Source organism: Perissodus microlepis, chromosome 22 (assembly GCF_051167445.1).
Source record: "Perissodus microlepis isolate ML-2025 ecotype Zambia chromosome 22, ASM5116744v1, whole genome shotgun sequence".
NCBI classification, from domain to species: Eukaryota; Metazoa; Chordata; class Actinopteri; order Cichliformes; family Cichlidae; genus Perissodus; species Perissodus microlepis.
The window spans coordinates 26898848-26917056 of record NC_140481.1 but is presented as its reverse complement, the minus strand read 5'-3'; the positions used below and the strand labels follow the sequence as shown (position 1 = coordinate 26917056).

General features: G+C 39.4%; 1 protein-coding gene across 1 annotated transcript; it reads right to left on the bottom strand.

Annotated features, from left to right (window-relative positions):
• Nucleotides 1-17965, bottom strand: lypla2 (lysophospholipase 2). Its single transcript, XM_084920163.1, has 10 exons — nt 17874-17965; nt 9039-9131; nt 7448-7479; nt 4654-4719; nt 4351-4398; nt 4130-4200; nt 2734-2807; nt 2514-2615; nt 2175-2345; nt 1-1155 (listed from the first exon to the last, which is right to left on the bottom strand). The coding sequence occupies exons 2-10, from the start codon at nt 9114-9116 to the stop codon at nt 1105-1107; spliced, it is 693 nt and encodes a 230-aa protein (XP_084776289.1). The 5' UTR covers nt 9117-9131; nt 17874-17965; the 3' UTR covers nt 1-1104.
• Between the last annotated feature and the right edge of the window lie 244 nt (nt 17966-18209).

Below are 18209 nucleotides of genomic sequence, written 5' to 3'. Positions count from 1 at the left end.
TATCCACTGATTAGCTTTATTTCTGTTGGACTCTGATCATATACTTCCATGATGTTTGATCACATTTATTTAAAAAAAAAAAAAAAGAAAGAAGCAGCATGGCAGCCTTGTGTGCAAGATTCAGTAAAAAGAGCCATTGCTGTTAACGATGCAAGACCTGGACAGGCCGCAGTCATGATTGGAAAGGATGGGTTGGCGCTCACTATCCCCGAGTCAAACTCTGTTGGGTACCCAACACTGGAGTGAAGCTGCAGTCAGACCAGATAACAGAAGGGTTCAGGAGACAGGGCGGGTAGGATTGCAAGCATAAACAAATGGGGCAATTACATGGCAGGCCTCTACAAGCTTGTAGATTATGCTGCATTTTATTTGTGTTTCTACTGCTTATGTTCATGCACCCAACTTTTAGGCTGTAGTCATAAAGCAAGAATGAATAAGAAGCCAAATCCACCTTTTTTCCCCTCAAACTCATGCACCTTGAGAGCGACCACATATTAAAGTTTCACGCGACTCCACCTGTGAAGCTAAGAAGGCACGTCAAACTGCAGGAAAAAGAATTAGGATGCATAATCTGGTCTGACTGCACCTTTAAACAGCGGTGTGTTTGCAGGCGAGTGCCAACCTGCTTATTTGCTCTGTGTTAATCTTGATTTTCTTGATTTACAAAGTCACACAGCAATGCCAGAAGGATAAGTGTAGCAATGAGTGAGAAGCTAAATGATGTAAAAATGAGGGGAAATGGGAATGAGGCAACAGACAGAAGTTGTAAAACGGAAACCAAACAGGAATTTAATGTTTGAGTTTTCAGTGTTTCTCCCTCCGAAGGCTAAGACGTGTGAATGCAAGCACTTCAAATCAGTGTGTTTGACAAATCTGTTAACAGTATGAGTGTTGCTGGACCGCAGGAGAAGCATTTGGTTGGTTTAGCAGTGTGGGTCAAATCATCGTTATCATCGTTACTAAATATGTGCGTGTTCGTGTATGTTTGCTGTCTCATGGATGTGTGTGGGAGGGGGTGCTCATGGCTGTTTCCTGTGGGAGAATGGCAGAAAAGGGGTGAAAGGTCAGTGTCTCAAAGGGGGTCACAGTGGGGATGAGGTGAGGTCAGATCCGGGGCAAAAGCTTCTCGATAAATTCCTTTACAGCTGCCATCTCCTGCAAGAGAGCAGACCAAATGTTGGTACAGTGGAGAAGCTGAACAGATGATTCAGGACTCATCTCAGCTGAAAAACAGGCTGGACTGGAAATGTAACGCTGAGGCTGTTCACACGAATGGAGAGAACAGACTCTACTTCATCAGGAAGCTTAGGGTTTTCCAAGAAAAATGTGTGCAGCAAAATGTTGCACTTTTTCTGTTGCTAGTGCAGTTTTCTTTCTAGCCATCTGCTGGGATAACAACATCAAAGCCCGTGACACTAGGAAGCTTAACAAGCTGTGCTGGAGACTCGTATATAGCTCACAGACTTCATTATTGAGAGAAGGACGTTCTGTAAACTCCTACAACCCTGTTTTTCTACATATATATGTGTATAAACGTTTGATTTGCAAACCTTCTTTAAGACTTTTCTTTTGATTCAAATGTCAAATGTTAAAATCACAGCGTTTTAGAGACATCTACATTTGAAAGAACAGCTTTAGAAGCAAATCTGAAACATTAAAAACCACGGGTAATAAAAATTGTACCAGAGACCCAAGCGGTTCTGTTTTGATCTACCTGCAAAGTTTGAGCTGGAAGAATGCATCATGGATAAAAAAAAACAAAAACAACCCTTGTTTAGAGTTTATCCTCTAAATCAGGGGTGGGGGAACTCGAGGTCTCAAGGGCTGGTGTCCTGCAGGTTTTAGATGCATCCTTGATCTAATACAGCTGATTTAAATGGCTAAATTACATCCTCAAACTATCTTGAAGTTCTCCAGAGGCCTGGTAATTGTCTTCAAGATTTTTCTCTTGAAATAAAAATTTCCTTATCTTTATTTCAAGAGAAAAACCTTCATTTAAAGGTTTAATTAACATTGCCTAATTCACCCAGGTGGATGATGCAATGCTTTTGTTTTGGTGAATGTAATCAGGATGTCACAAAAATGTAAATTAGCTAAATATTTGATTCAACCTTGAAAGAAGTAAAACAAGCTTTTTAGAAGAAGTTATCAGTGTGATTTGTGAACAACAGTACCTGAGGACAGGAGCTGTGAGGGAGCCCTGGGAAGGTTTTAAAGGTAATCATTTGAGGGTTGACTATGGATTTGAGTTTTTCTGCCGTCATGGCACCAAACTGCACAGGAATCATGGCGTCCATCTCACCGTGGCACTGCAGGATTGGGAGGTTCTTATTACCGCTTGACGCCTGTGGGACAGACATAGAAGTAGAATTTAGCTTTGAGCGTAGCTTTCTCACTAAAACCTTCTGGCAGGGTGACATGTTAAAAATCATATGAAGGTATCAGCATTGTGTTGAAAAGAGGAGCAGGCAGCAGAAGGATGTTTCTCCTCTGCAGTGAAACTGTGACTGTACCGATGGGAAGCTCCTGTGAAGTGGAAGCCAGCAGCTGAGGGCCACAACACCAGCCAACTGGTGCTGGCAGGTCAAGGCGGTATACAAGGACAAGGCCCCACCCTGAGGAGCAACACAGGAAGCAGACAACCTTTAATAGATGCATTTACAATATTGATCTTGTATATATAATAATGTAAATGCAATTCACAACATGTAGCACCAAGACAAAAAAACCCACCTGAGAGAAACCGCCAAGTATTATACGGTTTGGAGGGATCCCATTTCTGGCCTCGTGCTCGATTATGGCCTTGACTGTGAGAAGCAAGAATAACCCGTTAGTGAAGCCAAACAAAGGGGTGGGTAGCGTAGAAGAAGGAAGAAATAAGTCTGATGTGGCAAATTTCCAACAAAAATGTTCCACTTGACTTCCTGTCAACTTTGCAGCTGGCTTAAAAAATGTAATCCATACTTGGCATGTGGATATTCAAAGAAAAAAGTTTTTATAGCTGCTCTGAAGAGGGTGAAGACAGTCTTCATACACAGCAGTGACATTTTATAACAGTCTAAATAAGAGGATAACAGCACACACTTTTAGAGATTTTCTCTTTGAAATTATTTTTTTTTTTACATACGCAAAGACTGAACATTTTTCACAAACTAACTAATCACAGTGTCAAGAACATCCTTATTTTAAATCGCCTACATAACATTAATCTTACTATTAAGTATAATCAAGCCTCTCATAGTCTTACAATTTAATTTTATTTTATTTACACAGCCCCAAATCACAACTACAGTTGACTCAAAGTGCTGTATTCTTAAATGTTCATTAAATGATTAGAAAAATTGTGTGTGTGTGTGTGTGGGGGTGTTAAACCTTAAATTTTTAGCAGAGTTTTTGATCTATTTAACAGCAGAGGGATTTATGATATAAGCATTTAAAGCATTTCTAAAGATTCTCAAGTCCAAATCTGGAGGCTGGGAGGAGACCCAAATCTCTGGTGGGACAATTTGTGTCTATGAACAAGAACAATCCATCCATCAAACATTTTGCCCTGAAGTTGCACTAAAAATTCTCAGATTCACAGACTTATTTTGGAAGCTTGGCTGTTAATGTCATAAAGAGGGGATCATTTATAGGGTCATCTTAGGCATGCAGCTTTAGCTGTGCCTACAGGACCGCTGCCTTCCTGATGCTCAAACATTCTGCTTGTGAGGGCCAGCCAATCAGAAGAAAGTTGTCTTAAAGGTGGAGGAGCTAAAACAGCTCATTTCAGAGTGATCTAAAAGGCTGCACCAAGGCCCAGTATCACATAAAAAAGGGATTATATTGAGCTATTAGTGACAGAAATGTATTCCAGTAGAGCTGGAAAGCAGTATAATAGGTGCACTTTAAGTATTTCATATTTATATATTTAATGGTGTAAGCACCCTCTTTAGCTTAAGCTTCAAGGAGTTAAAGTGCATACAAGAGAAGATATTAACCACTAAATAGAGGGATGTAAAACCAGACTGAAGCTGCAGCAGTCTGGAAGCTTTCCAATCACCGTTTAATGACAGTGTATTAGTGCTTCCCTGCTATTATCAACCCACACACATGGCCCTTGTTCGATATTTAAGCACATTAAACTCACTGTTTTCTGCTGCCTTCTTGATTCCAGATTCGTCCTCTGGAGAGTCGGGGCTGAGACCCATGAGGTCAAACCTGCACACAAGTAAAGCACAGCGTAAGGAAAATGAATGGATACAATTGCAGTATTGTCAATGGCAATATGGGAGGCTATTGTGGTTTCCAGGGAAACAATGGCATCCAGTGTTGAGCTAAAAGGCCGCCTCTTTCATCACGCCAACTCACCACGCGGGCATCATCGACTTCATGTTGAGTGTAACGGGAATGGGGGGCCTGCAGCGGAGGAGAGGCAATGAAAACATGACGAGAAAACAGCAGCCAGGAGCTACATTACAGTAACACATTATTAACTCCAAACAACTTGAATGACTGGCAAAAATTTGGCTTAAAACGCACCAAATAAACATTACAGAGCATTTATTTGCCTACAAGTCTTTTTTTTTTTTTTTAAATCAATCCACATAAGTCCCGACAAACAAAATTCTTAGAGGCATAAATCAAATCGTGACATGAGAAAAAAAGACTTACGCGTGGGGGCAGATAAACTTGACGTGAGGCAGCCGGATCCCAGTCAAAGTATCCGCCCACCCATGCCTGACAGAAAACAGAGAGAGCAGCTCTTTGTTCCTAATCAAGCAACAGTAAAACCACTAATATGCAGCACATCAACCCCAAAAGCATTACAACCAAGTCCATGAAAGTCACCTCTACGCTGAAGTAACGCGTGTAGAAAATTATTTCTCTTGATGTATAACGATCAGCATGCGTGAAGTGATTTTTCATCTCCATTACAGAGGAGCACTAAAACTGTACTGAGGACAAGCTGTCATCATGTACTGATTTAAGTAGTTTTTTAAATTAGACATTCATAATGTCGTAAGTGCTGCTTTATGAAATTCAACCACATGAATGTTGGCACCAATTACACATGACTAAAGGCCACTAAATGCATGTTATTAAAGTCAAGTGCAAAAGCAGCAAAAGCCAAATGCAGGATTTTAAAATTAATTATTGTCATTAACTCTGCATCACCACCCTCTGCTACTGTGCTGTTTATGTAATGATTTGTACATGTAGGAATGTTTCTCCTGTGAATTTTCTGCTCACATTCAGCCCAATGAAACAAACATTTAAACAAAAAAAGGGAAATAACTCAAATTATGTGAACTATAATTACAAGGGAAAAAAATCAATTAGGTGCCGCTTAAAGTGTGATCCAAAAGGTTTGGGCAGCTTTTAAGAATCAGTTCATCTTCTCTTCCATCTCTGGCCTGCTTTCAGCCTGGCTCCCATTTTTAGATCGCTCCCTGGAAATCCTGTTTTGACCACAGACCTCAGCTTCTCTTTCAAAGTGACATGGTTTGTGTGTGATAATGATGATAACCTATATTAACACACATATCTGCATATACATATACACAGATATATGTGTGCATACAAAATCAACAAAATCTATGTGACATGAAATACCAACTCAATCATAATGTCTGACTTGGAGTAGGAAGGAGCAGGTACATAAATATTAATCCCTACACCATGCTCAACACTCTGTTGGTTTACCATGATCATCGGCACACCCACTTCCCCTTTGCACTTGCATACACTTGCCCCACAAAAAGAGAAAAATAAAAGAAAAATCTATGTACAGACATAATGATTAACATGAATATATATATACTATCAGGCATCGTTTTCAAATTTCTCCAAAAGCAGGTTTTGGAAATTCTTTGAACTGAATAATGCTTTAACCTTGTTGCAGGTCCACTGGAAAACTGTTCCAGTTATACTCCATAAATGGAAATGCAAAACGTTTTAACTATTATCCACATATCAAGAGTCTTGGTGATAAGCTGAACCACAACACAGCAGGTTTCAGCTGAAGAGCCTGCAGTGCCCAGTCGCCCAGGAGGAATCCTGGTCAGATACCCAAACCACCTCAACTGGCTCTTACCGTGAGCCCTTCTTGAATAGTGGAGCTCTTCATCCTACCTCTAAGAGAGAGTCCAGACAGACTTTTTCTTTCAGAAAAGTACTTGTATCTGCAATTCGATTCTTTTTGCTTGACTCAGTTTGTGTCCACAGGTGAGAGCAAGAATGCAGGGTGACCAGTAAATCCTACAGAGCTCACAGTGTCCGTGCCTGAACAGGCGTCCACAGAGAAAGCAATTCACTTGCAAATTGGTTTGCAGCTGACAGGTGGTTGCTAGCAGATAGTTCAGGCTCTGGTTGCCTAGGCAACCCTCTAATATATTTACTACCCTATAATACGGTATGTCAATCAGTGGTAATCTTTGCTCTCAGTGGTAGTCACTTCAATCACTCGCCTTGAAGTTGAGAAACTGCAGACTCGCTTTGTGTTTGCCTGGCATCACATGAAATCGCTGAATATTGCAGACTTTCTACATTGTTGCCATGTTACTGCTAGCTGTTTCCTGCGTGATTTTCATCAAGTGTTGAATAAAAATTACTCAGTGGTAATTTCCAAGGGAATTCATATGGTAAAACATTTATAGTCAGCTGGTCTTTTGTTGTCTTTTCCCACAGATGTCAGAGATTCAGTGAGAATGCACCTTTACTTGACAAGGCTAATGTGTCCCAGGAGTGAGTGGACAGAAAAACAACTTCCCAGTTTCATCATTTCTTTGTTTTATTGGGTATATTATATCAGATAAAAATATACCCAGCATTAGTGATAGTGTTACAAAACTGGACGTTAGTGTTGTGGGGTTAAAGCAGGCATTATAATTGCAGCTTGCTTGATGTATGCCTGTAGGTTGTATTCACAATTGCTGCACTGTTGTGTAGTGTCTCCAGAGATGAATCCGCACTAAGAGAGCCTAACACTCACCATTCGATAATGAAAACTGCATCTCTCTGACGCACCCTAGCATACTTTATGCCTTTATGTTGCTACATGAATGCTTTTGGGTTTTTCCTCCACCATACACTCTGAATTTGTCCCTGTAACATTTTGAGCTGTGCGAGGGAAACCTTTAACCAGAAATGATGTGGTCTGTAGGTGATGGCATTTGAGGCCACAATGATCTCTGCTCATCACCTGTTCTATTCACCAAAAGCATCTCCCTCAGATTTGGCTCAAAATCTTGGTAAATGACTGTTTTGACAAAAGAGGTAAAAATACAAGTGGTCAGACAAAACTCCAACAGGGCGATGTACAAAAAAAAAAAAACAGCTATGCTGAAAGCGGCCCAAAGGCGCACAAGAAGATATCCTTCAAGGTATGATCAGAAACTTTTTAAATGCAAACTGAAACTGAACTTTTTAACTGCACCTCACAGAAAACAGAAATAAAGTTACTCACCCTGAGTCTCCCAAACCATGAAGGAAGATCACCTGCAGCACAGATGGAGACAGCAGAATTATTTTCTCTTACACAGGCTTCACAAATAAATGGGAAACACTTCCTTCTAAATGCAGACACAGAGGCCTTATCTGTTCCCAGTACTGATTGGTAACAGAAACTTTTCTTCCTGTGATCTGGACAGTATGTTCAAGTCCATCTTGCACTTCACAGATGAAAAACAAAAAAAACCCTCTTTGATCTTCAATACAATCTACCAGCCTTCTGGACACAGAGTGCTACAGCTACAAGTTTGCAGAAGAAAACCAGGTGCCAGTCTTACATTCCTGCCAAGATCTACTCTCACTGCGAGTTTCCACACATGATACTTCCTGCAGAGAAACCATGAAAGGGACTAATGACAGTTCAGAAGACTGGCAACTCGATGTTTGTTTGCTAGAAGTCAGAGAATTGGCTCTTTGCGCAGATCAAAACACTTTTCTTCCATGTAGGGTTCAGAGCTGGAACAGTCAGCTTTGATCCTGATGTTTAACAAAACCCTGCACGGTATCCAGTAACAGCCTGATAAGAGACTTGTTTAATTTTCACTCTGAGATCCAGCTGAGTGTTGACACAATGGGCCTGATAACTCTGCTGTAACACTCGTTACATGTGCTGCTGCAGGTGAAGCTACAGGTGAGCCATAAAACAGGACTGGCATGGCTACAGAAGTAAAGTACAAAAAGTCCAATTTCTTGATATTGATCACAGTGCTGGGTGGAAATTTGTATCTATCTGTGTCCCTATGTGTTAGCCCTGCGACAGACTGGCGACTCATCCAGGGCGTACCCTGCCTCTCGCCCTATGGTAGCTGGGATAGGCGCCAGCACACGCCAGTTCTATATTTGTTCTAACTACATTTCAAGAAATGTTTGATTATTGTTTTTATTAGGCCATCAGATGGGTCAATAATTGGCAGCAACACAGATTTGTATGCATTTTAGTTTTTTTCGTGCTGTCAGATATAAAGCAAACTGACATTCGTGATCCCAAGGACATGTCCCCAGGACCCTCTGAGGGCTAGTATTGATTTGTGGGTCTTTGTGTAGGTGGCTTATCATTTAGTCAGGTGTGTGTAAAATAAATGAAAGTTTTAAAAATAACATTTTAATGCGATCCTAAAAACAAAAAAAATTAAATGAGAAAACCACACTTAATCGGGAGCTTGTTCTGCTTTTAGGTAAGTATATAAACACCATTTTTTTCTGCGACTGTTATGGGTTTTTTTTTTTACATTTAAATTACACCTGTCTTGTTAGCCTGAATGTTTCCACAGCACAGATGTGACACCAAGGTTCACCATACTTCACAGAAGTGTGAAGTGCCGCTCGGAAACAATTTCCATTCGGTCTTACGCCAAACTTCGTGTCACAAGTGACAGCTTTGAGTACCTCATAGTCTTTGTCTCACCTGTTTTTCTGTTTCTATTTGGGCAGAGTTGCCCGAGCAGCCAAAGTCAAAATTAAAAGCACTGTTTGATTAAGGCCACAAAAAACACTCCAGCAGCGTTTGAGGTAAATAAAGTTATGTCAGGTTTTGTGCTTTCACTCACCGCCGCGGTCTCCTTCTCCACCCCAGACACCGTCACAGCCTCGGCGAGCAGCGGCACAGACATGTTGTTGCCACACATACACTGTAAGAGGTGCTGGAGACAAAAACGAGAACAGAAAGAAGAAAAAAAAAAAAAGATTTCAGCTGCCTGCAAGATTGCACAGTGAGAAGCGACTTCAAGCTAAACAAAATGCTTCATTTAACACTCACACATTTTGAGATAATTTAAGCATTTTCACAGTTTTCAGTCCTTCGCGTTAACTCTAAGACTTTTTACACAGCAGATCAAAACTGTAAAATCCACTCAAAGTTCATGGCAGCTTCTTTTATTCCTGTAGCAGAGAAGGAAGTTGAGTCATGACACTAATCTTCCGGAGTTTTTTCTGGAGGATACATGTTTTTAATACTAGAAATCACTGGATATCACACAGCTCCTTTACTCCAACAGAATCAGCTCTAATCTCAAATCAAACTGGTTTAATAATATAACATTTTCATATTCGCCTAACAAGCAAAAGATCATCAGTTTGATGGTGTTATGGTGACCTCTCACGAATAAGGGAGCACCTGAAAGTAGCTTCTTCACTCATATTCTAGTTTTTCTGTTTCATTTATATTTGGAACAGTTCTTGCTTTTACTTTCTCTTTCCATCTTTGTCATTGTCATCCAACAGCCTCCTTGTGGATCTTGAATGTGCCCCAGGGGCTTGAAACTACTCATGATCTGGCATATTGGATGGCTTTGCAGAAGACAAAAATTACAAAGGAGGAGGGCTTAAACTTTGGACTCTGACATGTTCTCTGGAACCAAGTTGACAAAAATTAATCAAGATGAACCAGGTTAACTTAATAGTTAATTTAATCAGAGGCAGAAGTCTGAATCACTGTCAGCTTTAATACATGCAGCCTTCATACTGACATTACCCACGGTATACCACACTCCACCAAAGCAAGGTGTTTAAACCATGCTGATTGGTTTCTTTGATTTACTGCAGCAGGATTTATTTTACCTGGCTGAATGTGGAAAAACTAAGAGGAACCAGATGAAGATTCAGTTATTTCTTACAATGTTTTCAGAAGAATTTAAATATACTCACAATAAAAGAAAGTGACCAACTTGAAGGGTTTTTTTTTTACTAGGGTAGAAAACATTAGCTTTAGTGGTCCAGTCCACTCAGAGCTCAGTTTATACTTGTTGCACGGCTCTCAGATTTTGTACCCTGGGAGGCTCGGCTGAGATGAAAGGTGCGAGCGTACGATACTGTCAGTCTTTGCTACGATTTCAAAGATAAATCTCCATTGAAGCTCAGATGTTGTCAGATTACAGAGAGGGAGAGACAGCTTTCTGTTTGTTGATGTGTGTTTTTTTATGAGTGTTGCCATTCATACATGCATTCATGAGTGTCAGCATTAATGGTTACTAGGCTGTGATATCATCACAGGTGGAGAAGCCAACAACGAATGCAGCGATCACAAACTTATTTTAAGAGCAAACTGTGCTGCATGAGTCCTGTGAACTTAAAATAGTTCCGTTAATATAACGTGCAACTGTAAATTTATTTGGCAATAAAATTAGAGATGTGCACGACCAGAACAGTTCTGCCCGCTACTCAGCAACAAAAAAGTGTTTGCAGCTATGACCAACCTACAACAGACATAGCGCAGAAGCATCTCTTAGATCTCACATGGTTAAACTACTTTTTCATATTTTCTTAATCTACAACAGTTATAAATTAGTAATGATTTGCAAACCAAGTCAGACTGTGACTGTAACCACTGCACAAAGATTGACTCCTATCAGGTGACCTGTGCAATCGCAAGTGGTCGTGAGTGTGCAATGCCCTCAAACCTGCGAGCAACCATTTAGTCACTGCAAGTTCCAGCCGGTTGCAGATTGTAAACAAAATTCAATGAAATCATCTGGCAGCCGCCGACTGTTTCGATGTTTTTTAAGTAACATTGGTTTTACTGTAAGTTTGCTTTACGTCAGCTGCGACAGAGTAAACAGATGTGCAGACATGCTGCTAGTAGCAGTATGTAAGGTAGCATCACTAAGGTTAACCAGTTTAACTAATCTGACATCAAGCAATTTATGAGACTTTCAAATATGATCTGATAACTGAAAAACATATTTAATGATTTGAAAAGGCGCTTAAATAAACACACATTATCTGTACAGACATATCTGAACTTGGCCTGCCACACTGGGGTTAATTTAGCCTCCTTTTGGAATGCTTTCTTATTTTCAGACTCATCTATTACTCTTATTTTCTTCTCCTGTTTAACTGACCAGTAAATCAGTAGCCAGGAACATCACTAAAAACACCGAGTTGGGTGTACTGTATTATAAAGAACACGGGCCAATATATGGAAATCATGCTGGTAGAGCTATATTTACACTGGATTATGAAGTTCATTACATTTCTCCTTCTCTAAGCCTCACTGCTCATTCAATACCAAATGTTCACCTCCCCAGGATGTATTCAAATATTTAAATAGAGCACAGCCTATTCAAACCAGGGGCTGTGCAGATGCATGTCGAGAGTTATTTGCGTGTAGCTCAGAAGGACTGGATGTTATTTGGACATCAGCGGTGACATTCAACAGCTCTCTCTGTCAGTTATAAAAACCTCATTATCAGTGCAGCCATTCATTTGTCACACGGGAACAACAAAGGTCAACATATCGCTCACACATGCAAACACATAATGAAGCTGCTGGTGAAGGTAAAGCAGTCAGTAAAAAAAAGCATTTGTGCCATGCAGGTTTCTGTAGTCAGCAACTGAATAGACTCATCAAATAAACTAAATGCCCTCTCTTGACTGTAAAATGGACCGCTGACTGGCGCGATTCAGCCGTCAATAACAGGCAGGAGATCAGGTTGTTGTTTTACAGTAAAGTCCAGCAGTAAAAGCCTCTAACGTCCTGATGTTGTTGGACAGGATATGGGAGACAGGACGGGTGGGTCAGACAGCAAACTGTCCGATTGGTAAACGGGCAACAAGGAGACAGGGAAATGTGGAAGCACAAAGGTTAATGTATAAACCTTCAGCGCCTCGGCTGTTAAAATTTCACAGATGTTGAGATCAAGCAGCTAAATGCTGCACGTGCTGTCCGTACCAGGTGACAAATCATTAGCTGAAGGTCATATCTGCAGCCGAAATATGTGAAATCCGAAGTGTGGACAATAGAAGTCTGTTCGTTTTTTGCATCAACTGATAAATGAGTACTAAATTAATAATGAATGGGCAAGCTGCAGGAAACAGCCTTTTTTTTTTTTTATGGTAAACAGGATTAGCAAAGAGTGAAAATTTGTTGTAAAGTTAACATTTTGTGTTTTCCAACAAATTGTGCTGCTTTTTCTGCACAGAGTGAATATGCATGAAAAAAAAAGTACTTCTACATCCAAACGACTTGTTAAAAACTAAAAGAATATTGCTGCTCAGCTCTCAAAATCTGAATATACAAAATAATACGTTCACTGAGCTATTTATGCTAAAAGAACACCAGATTAATAACTGATTCCTTACAACTTATAAACATCAAAGAATTAATTTTTTCTATCTAAACCTATTTGATTTAACTTAAATAAATATTTGGAACTCTAAGGAATATAAGTATTTAATATTTCATTAAAAAAGGCACAAGTTAGATAACTGATAGATTTTGATGGACAGGTTAAAACAGTCTTGATCTCGAGGTTGGAAGCCATTTGACTAAAATCCCAAATTTTATTTTTGAATTTTTCAGTGTAATTAAGCTCCTTTCTTCTAGGTCATTCCATGCTGCTTCATCAAATACTTCTCACCTAACTATCTGAAAAAAATCCAGGGTAAAAATAAACTTCTTGATGGGAATTTCAAAAAAAAATTCAGGTATCTATCATCAGTTTTCTCAAGGGATAAAGAGAGAAAAATATCTAAAAATACCACTAACATTATTTTTGAGCAGCCATTTTATTCAATATTTTTATGAAATTCTATGTAAAACTAATTTAACTGGTGCTATGGCTTCATGAATATGGACTCTAAAAAGTGCAGTGTAGTAATGAAGTATTCGTAAGCGGCCAACACATGTGGTAGCGCATTACATGTCAGCGCTTTAGGTGTCAGCTACCTTGTGGTCGTGTTTATATGCAGCGACAGTCAATAGAAACAAAATGCTGGGACTTCATTCCCCTTCTATGTATCATATTTATCCCTCAAGTTTTTCAGAGTCCTTGTACATTTCCCTCATATCCATTTCTGGTAGCTTCAGCAATCCCGCTCAAGGAATTGCCATCATTTTGGAGTCATTATTATTATTATTATTATTATTATTATTATTATTATTGGGGGAATTGACAGTACTGAACAGGCCACTCACAATAGTTTTGGTCTGCGTCAATGTGACATTTACTTTACATTTCTAGAGAGTTGCAGGTCAGGTTACGGCATAGGGGTTTCAGATGGGTTTGCAGTTATGACGTAGCTATGATATAGACATTCATCTGAAGCATAAATCCCCACAAAGTCCCTACACTGAAGATAAATAAAAATTATTTTTTTCCCCTCATATTCAAGCCTTCATATGTGTGAAACCATTCACCTGACCATTTTAAATAATAGTATGTGACTTGTATGTAAGAAACTGAATAAAATATTCTCTAAAAGCCAAAGTGAGGTTTCTACAGACCACAAAATCTGCTATCAGTGATCGGGTGTTCAAATATTTCAGGAACTTCAAGCATCCATCATTCCATCTTAACATGAGCTCCACTCCGGTAGTCCAATTTCACAGACCAGATATTTACCCTAAAAATTTGAAGGACCTCTCTTCAGTAGTTAACTTTAAAATCATGATACTAGAAGAACATCTAAAAACACCTGAGGAATTTTTACATTTATAAACTTGTTCTCCTGGTTAAGTAAAAATGAAAACAGACCTCATTTCTGAGTTTTTTCTGCAAAAGATTTTAAACTGAGTAGGAATTGCTCTTTTTTTTTTTTTTAAGAAAACACACAAGAATCCAATTAAAGAGCTTGCTTTAAATAAATACTAATCCAGCATTAACAAATTGAATTTAGCTGCACTCTAGACGCTGACAGGGAACAGGCAGAGACATAGAGTGAAAGCAGGCAGCATGAATGCAGAAGTGAAAGAAAGAAAGATGATAAGAAGATAAACGGAGGAGTGCAGGTACAATCGGACAATCTGTTCAAACAAGTAGGACGAGCTCAGGAAACATGGTAGCATAAGCAAAGAAACAATTAATCTGTGTTATACAGTTTTTTCTACCTGTTATTGTTCAGCAGATTTACAATGACCCATAACCCAGAGACCCAGCACAAAGCACTGTGTGGGCTTTCAAAGTAGGCTCCAAGAAACAACGGCTCACTCACTCTCTATGTGCTTCTGGAGGAGGCTGCTGGTTAAAAATAGTGTACCACCATCAAGTCCAATTCAAGCTGCGTCTTAAAAAAAATGAAACAAGCCTCGTTTTATTTAACTCTGCAGTTTCCATCATCAAAAATCTCTCACTTTACTCAATAATTATGTAAAACAAAGCAGCCAAAACCTGCATATTTATGCATCATGCCACAAATGGTAACCAGTTATGGGATGACGAGAAGAACGGCATCTAAAATATGCCGGAAATTTTACAAATCATGTGCTCCAGGGGCCAATCTCTTGCCTTTACACTAAATGTTTAGCTTGATTATATGTTTAAAGCTCATAAACACTAAAACTGAAACCACTGATAACATTCCAATACTCAAAGATTTACAGCCAGGACCAACACCTCAGCATCAGAAATGAAGATCTGTTTCCTGATGTTCAATTAAAAATTATCCCAAATTGCATTTCAGATTTACATCAGTTCAAGTCTTTCTGGTTCTATCTCCAAAATAATGAGGATCTGCTGCTTTTTTCACAGTTTTGTTTGACTGCAAATTCTAGCATTCCCGGTTCTGAACAGTTTTTTTTTTTTTTTTTTTAATTTCAAACAGTTTTTCATTGTATTTTCAAAAACTGGTGGCAGTGTTTCTAACCTGTTAGTTTAAGCTAAGCTAAACATCATAAACAACTGCTTCCCTCCATTCTACAGTGGACTGCATTCAGAGAAATAAAGGATACTTTATTTACTTACTTAGATACTTATTTTAACCGCGTAAGAACAATTCTTATTATTTGCCGTGCCCCATTACAATTCGAAATAATTCCCTCTAATTTGTCTCTCGTTAAACGTTAACTTCCCACCAGGAAGTAGATGCTTTAATTCAAAGCACGTTTATTTTGTGTCACTGTTCAATCTGTTTAAATCAAACTGTTATTTCACACATGGTGTGGTGCGTGTGAGCAGATGTGAACACGGTAATCACACTCAGGTGCAGTAACCGCACTGAGAGGAGCTTGGAGGGGGTAGTCTGAGTCAGTTTCGAAAGAACTCCAGAGAGGTTTGTTATAGTGAAGAGGTCAATGCTGCAAGTTTGAGCTAAATACCTTCCTGTTGTCAAATCCCAGCATCCTGGGATGTGGGTGAGTACCATAGATATATAGAGTACACAAACTGAAACAACTAGCCATAAAATGTGAACTAACTTCCCCACCTTGTACTGTAGTCCAAGAAAACTACACTTTTCCTGCTCCCATCCCGAGTAAACAAATTAGAGGTGAGAAAATTCTATTAAGAACACTTCAAGTGACCAAGCGCGGTCATTTATGATCCCGCAGTAAATTTATATGTGCTATTGTGATGTGTTTAATTCCTACCATGAATGTTATCAGTCTACTTCTGCAATTTTTCACAATAACTTCGGAGTATTTTATAATAATTGATAAACGACATGGAGAGGATAGCATAAAGGTACTTTTTGTAACACACACACATATAATATATGCATGTTTTTCTATACTGAATGCTATGATTGTAATTTTCAACTTCTATTCACGACAGTGAACCATGAATAACAGACATACAATAACAACACGCACTGCAGTGGAAACCTTGAGGCAGATGTCCAAAGAGATCATGAATTAGTATTTTAAACACAACACATCTACAAACAACATGTTTGTTAAGATTTGGTGTGACGCAGACAACTGATAGTGAAGGATAAAAGTAAAACTGCTAGTAATGTGTTATTGATCAAACTGTTCCTTTAATAACCACTCCATCTGTTCTTTTTTTTTGGAATTAAAAATAACACAAGTACATTGCAATACATAAAACTCTCAAACATATTTTCCGTTTTAAAATAAATAAAGTATTTTTCTTTACCACTTTTATTGAAACAAACACTAACCACAGGTTTGTAATAAGGAGCAGCAGAGACTGCATAAATAAAGTTGCTTCTGATAATTTTTAAAATTTATTTTTCAATAAAAATGATTAAAAACCATAATCAGTTAAATTAGAAATTTTTTTAGACATCTTTCGTAGCAAAAAAGTATTTCTATATAAAAGGTACATCTACATAAAATATAAAAACTGTCTTTTTAGTCTCTAAAACAGCTTTGTCTCAAGAGCTAACAAGACTTGTTTGTTCTTCTTAAAGTATAATAAATACACATTTTCCATCAATGGCGTTGGATATCATATTAAAGAAATTTGACCTCACTATTGATCAAAATCATTGTAACTTCGTGCCATAATTTTGCCTATGCAGAACACTCAAAAGTTACTGAATCAGACAGGAAATGTAACCACTAATGCTGTAACACCACACTGCATTATCACATCATAGTATCTCGATTTATAGTTCATCTTTCCCTGATTTACACCCTGAAGGGTGTAATGTGATGAAGTGACACTTAGAAAAAGCACTACTCCAGTGTTGACTGACCGAATGATTAACTATATTCAATGAAAAGCAGCAGCCCCCACCACTAATTTTAGGTAAAACAGGCCAAAAAAAGAAAGAAAATGTAGCCTGTTTGGACATCACGAGTCTCCATCCTGCGTGACTCCAATTACATTTAAATCAAACACAAAAACCAGAGGCGTGCTGCAGTGTGTGAGCGTGTGCACGTCAAAGACACACACACACACACACACACACACGAGAGCAGGCTGCTGCACTCAGCTCAGTGGCTACGGATGGCTGGCAAACAACAGGATAATATGCGGCAGTGAGTGACAGGCACCCCCCACCACCACCAAACACACCACCATCCTACTCCCCCTCCACCAGCAGCAGCAGTAGCAGCAGCTAACCCCGCTCCCCGCCTGCTGATGGAGGGTTACAGCTCGGCTGGCTAGCTGATGTCAAAGCGAAATTTGTAGAACGCCTCACGGCATCGGATAAAATGACTTGATATGGGTGTGTGAAGCAGAGGAAGCGGGTGGTGTCGAACAGGAAAGAGACAATGAATGGCTGAAGCTTAGCACTGATATGCGCCTCATCCTTATCCTCGGTAGTGATGGCATTCAGCAGCGCAAAGCCTCTGCTGCCCCAAAAACACACACTGCCTGACTCCCGACCATGCGCTCGGGTTTAATCCAGGTTTAGCCGACCGCACACACACACACACACACACACACACACACACACACACACACACACACACACACACACACACACACACAATAAGCGGGAACAGTGGGAGTACAGCTGCTACTAGCTAACGTCGCGCACGCGCACACACACTAACTGTATTGTCTCCAACCGGTGTGTCTCTGTCTTTGGTTACTTCGGACAAACGTTACAAATCAAATTCAGACCCCAAACCCCGCCCGTTTTTTAGGAGACCCTTTAAGCACTAAAGGGACCCCGTTAAGGTCCCATTCGAGTAAGGATAAATGATTTAAAATTACACCCACGGCCCGCTAGCTAACACAGATTCATACACTCACCGCTTTGCTGTCCCAGTTCACGACGGAGCGGAACTTCCGCTACTGGCCGCTCACAAGCAAGGGGCGGTACAGTGCGTGGAGACGTCATCGTGTAACCACGCCCACTGTGGTCCGCATACTCTTGCTTCAGGGTTTTTACTCAAAATTTTATTATTCTTATTTTAATGTAATTTTTTTTTCAGTTTTACATTATATCCAAATTAGGGAGTAAATCTGAGCGATTCTATATTTTTACTTCGAGTTAAAAAAATCCTCACAAATAATGCCATTAACTGCATATATAGCTTTACTAACTGCCCACTGTTAACACCGTTATTGCACAAACGTCTTTTTCGA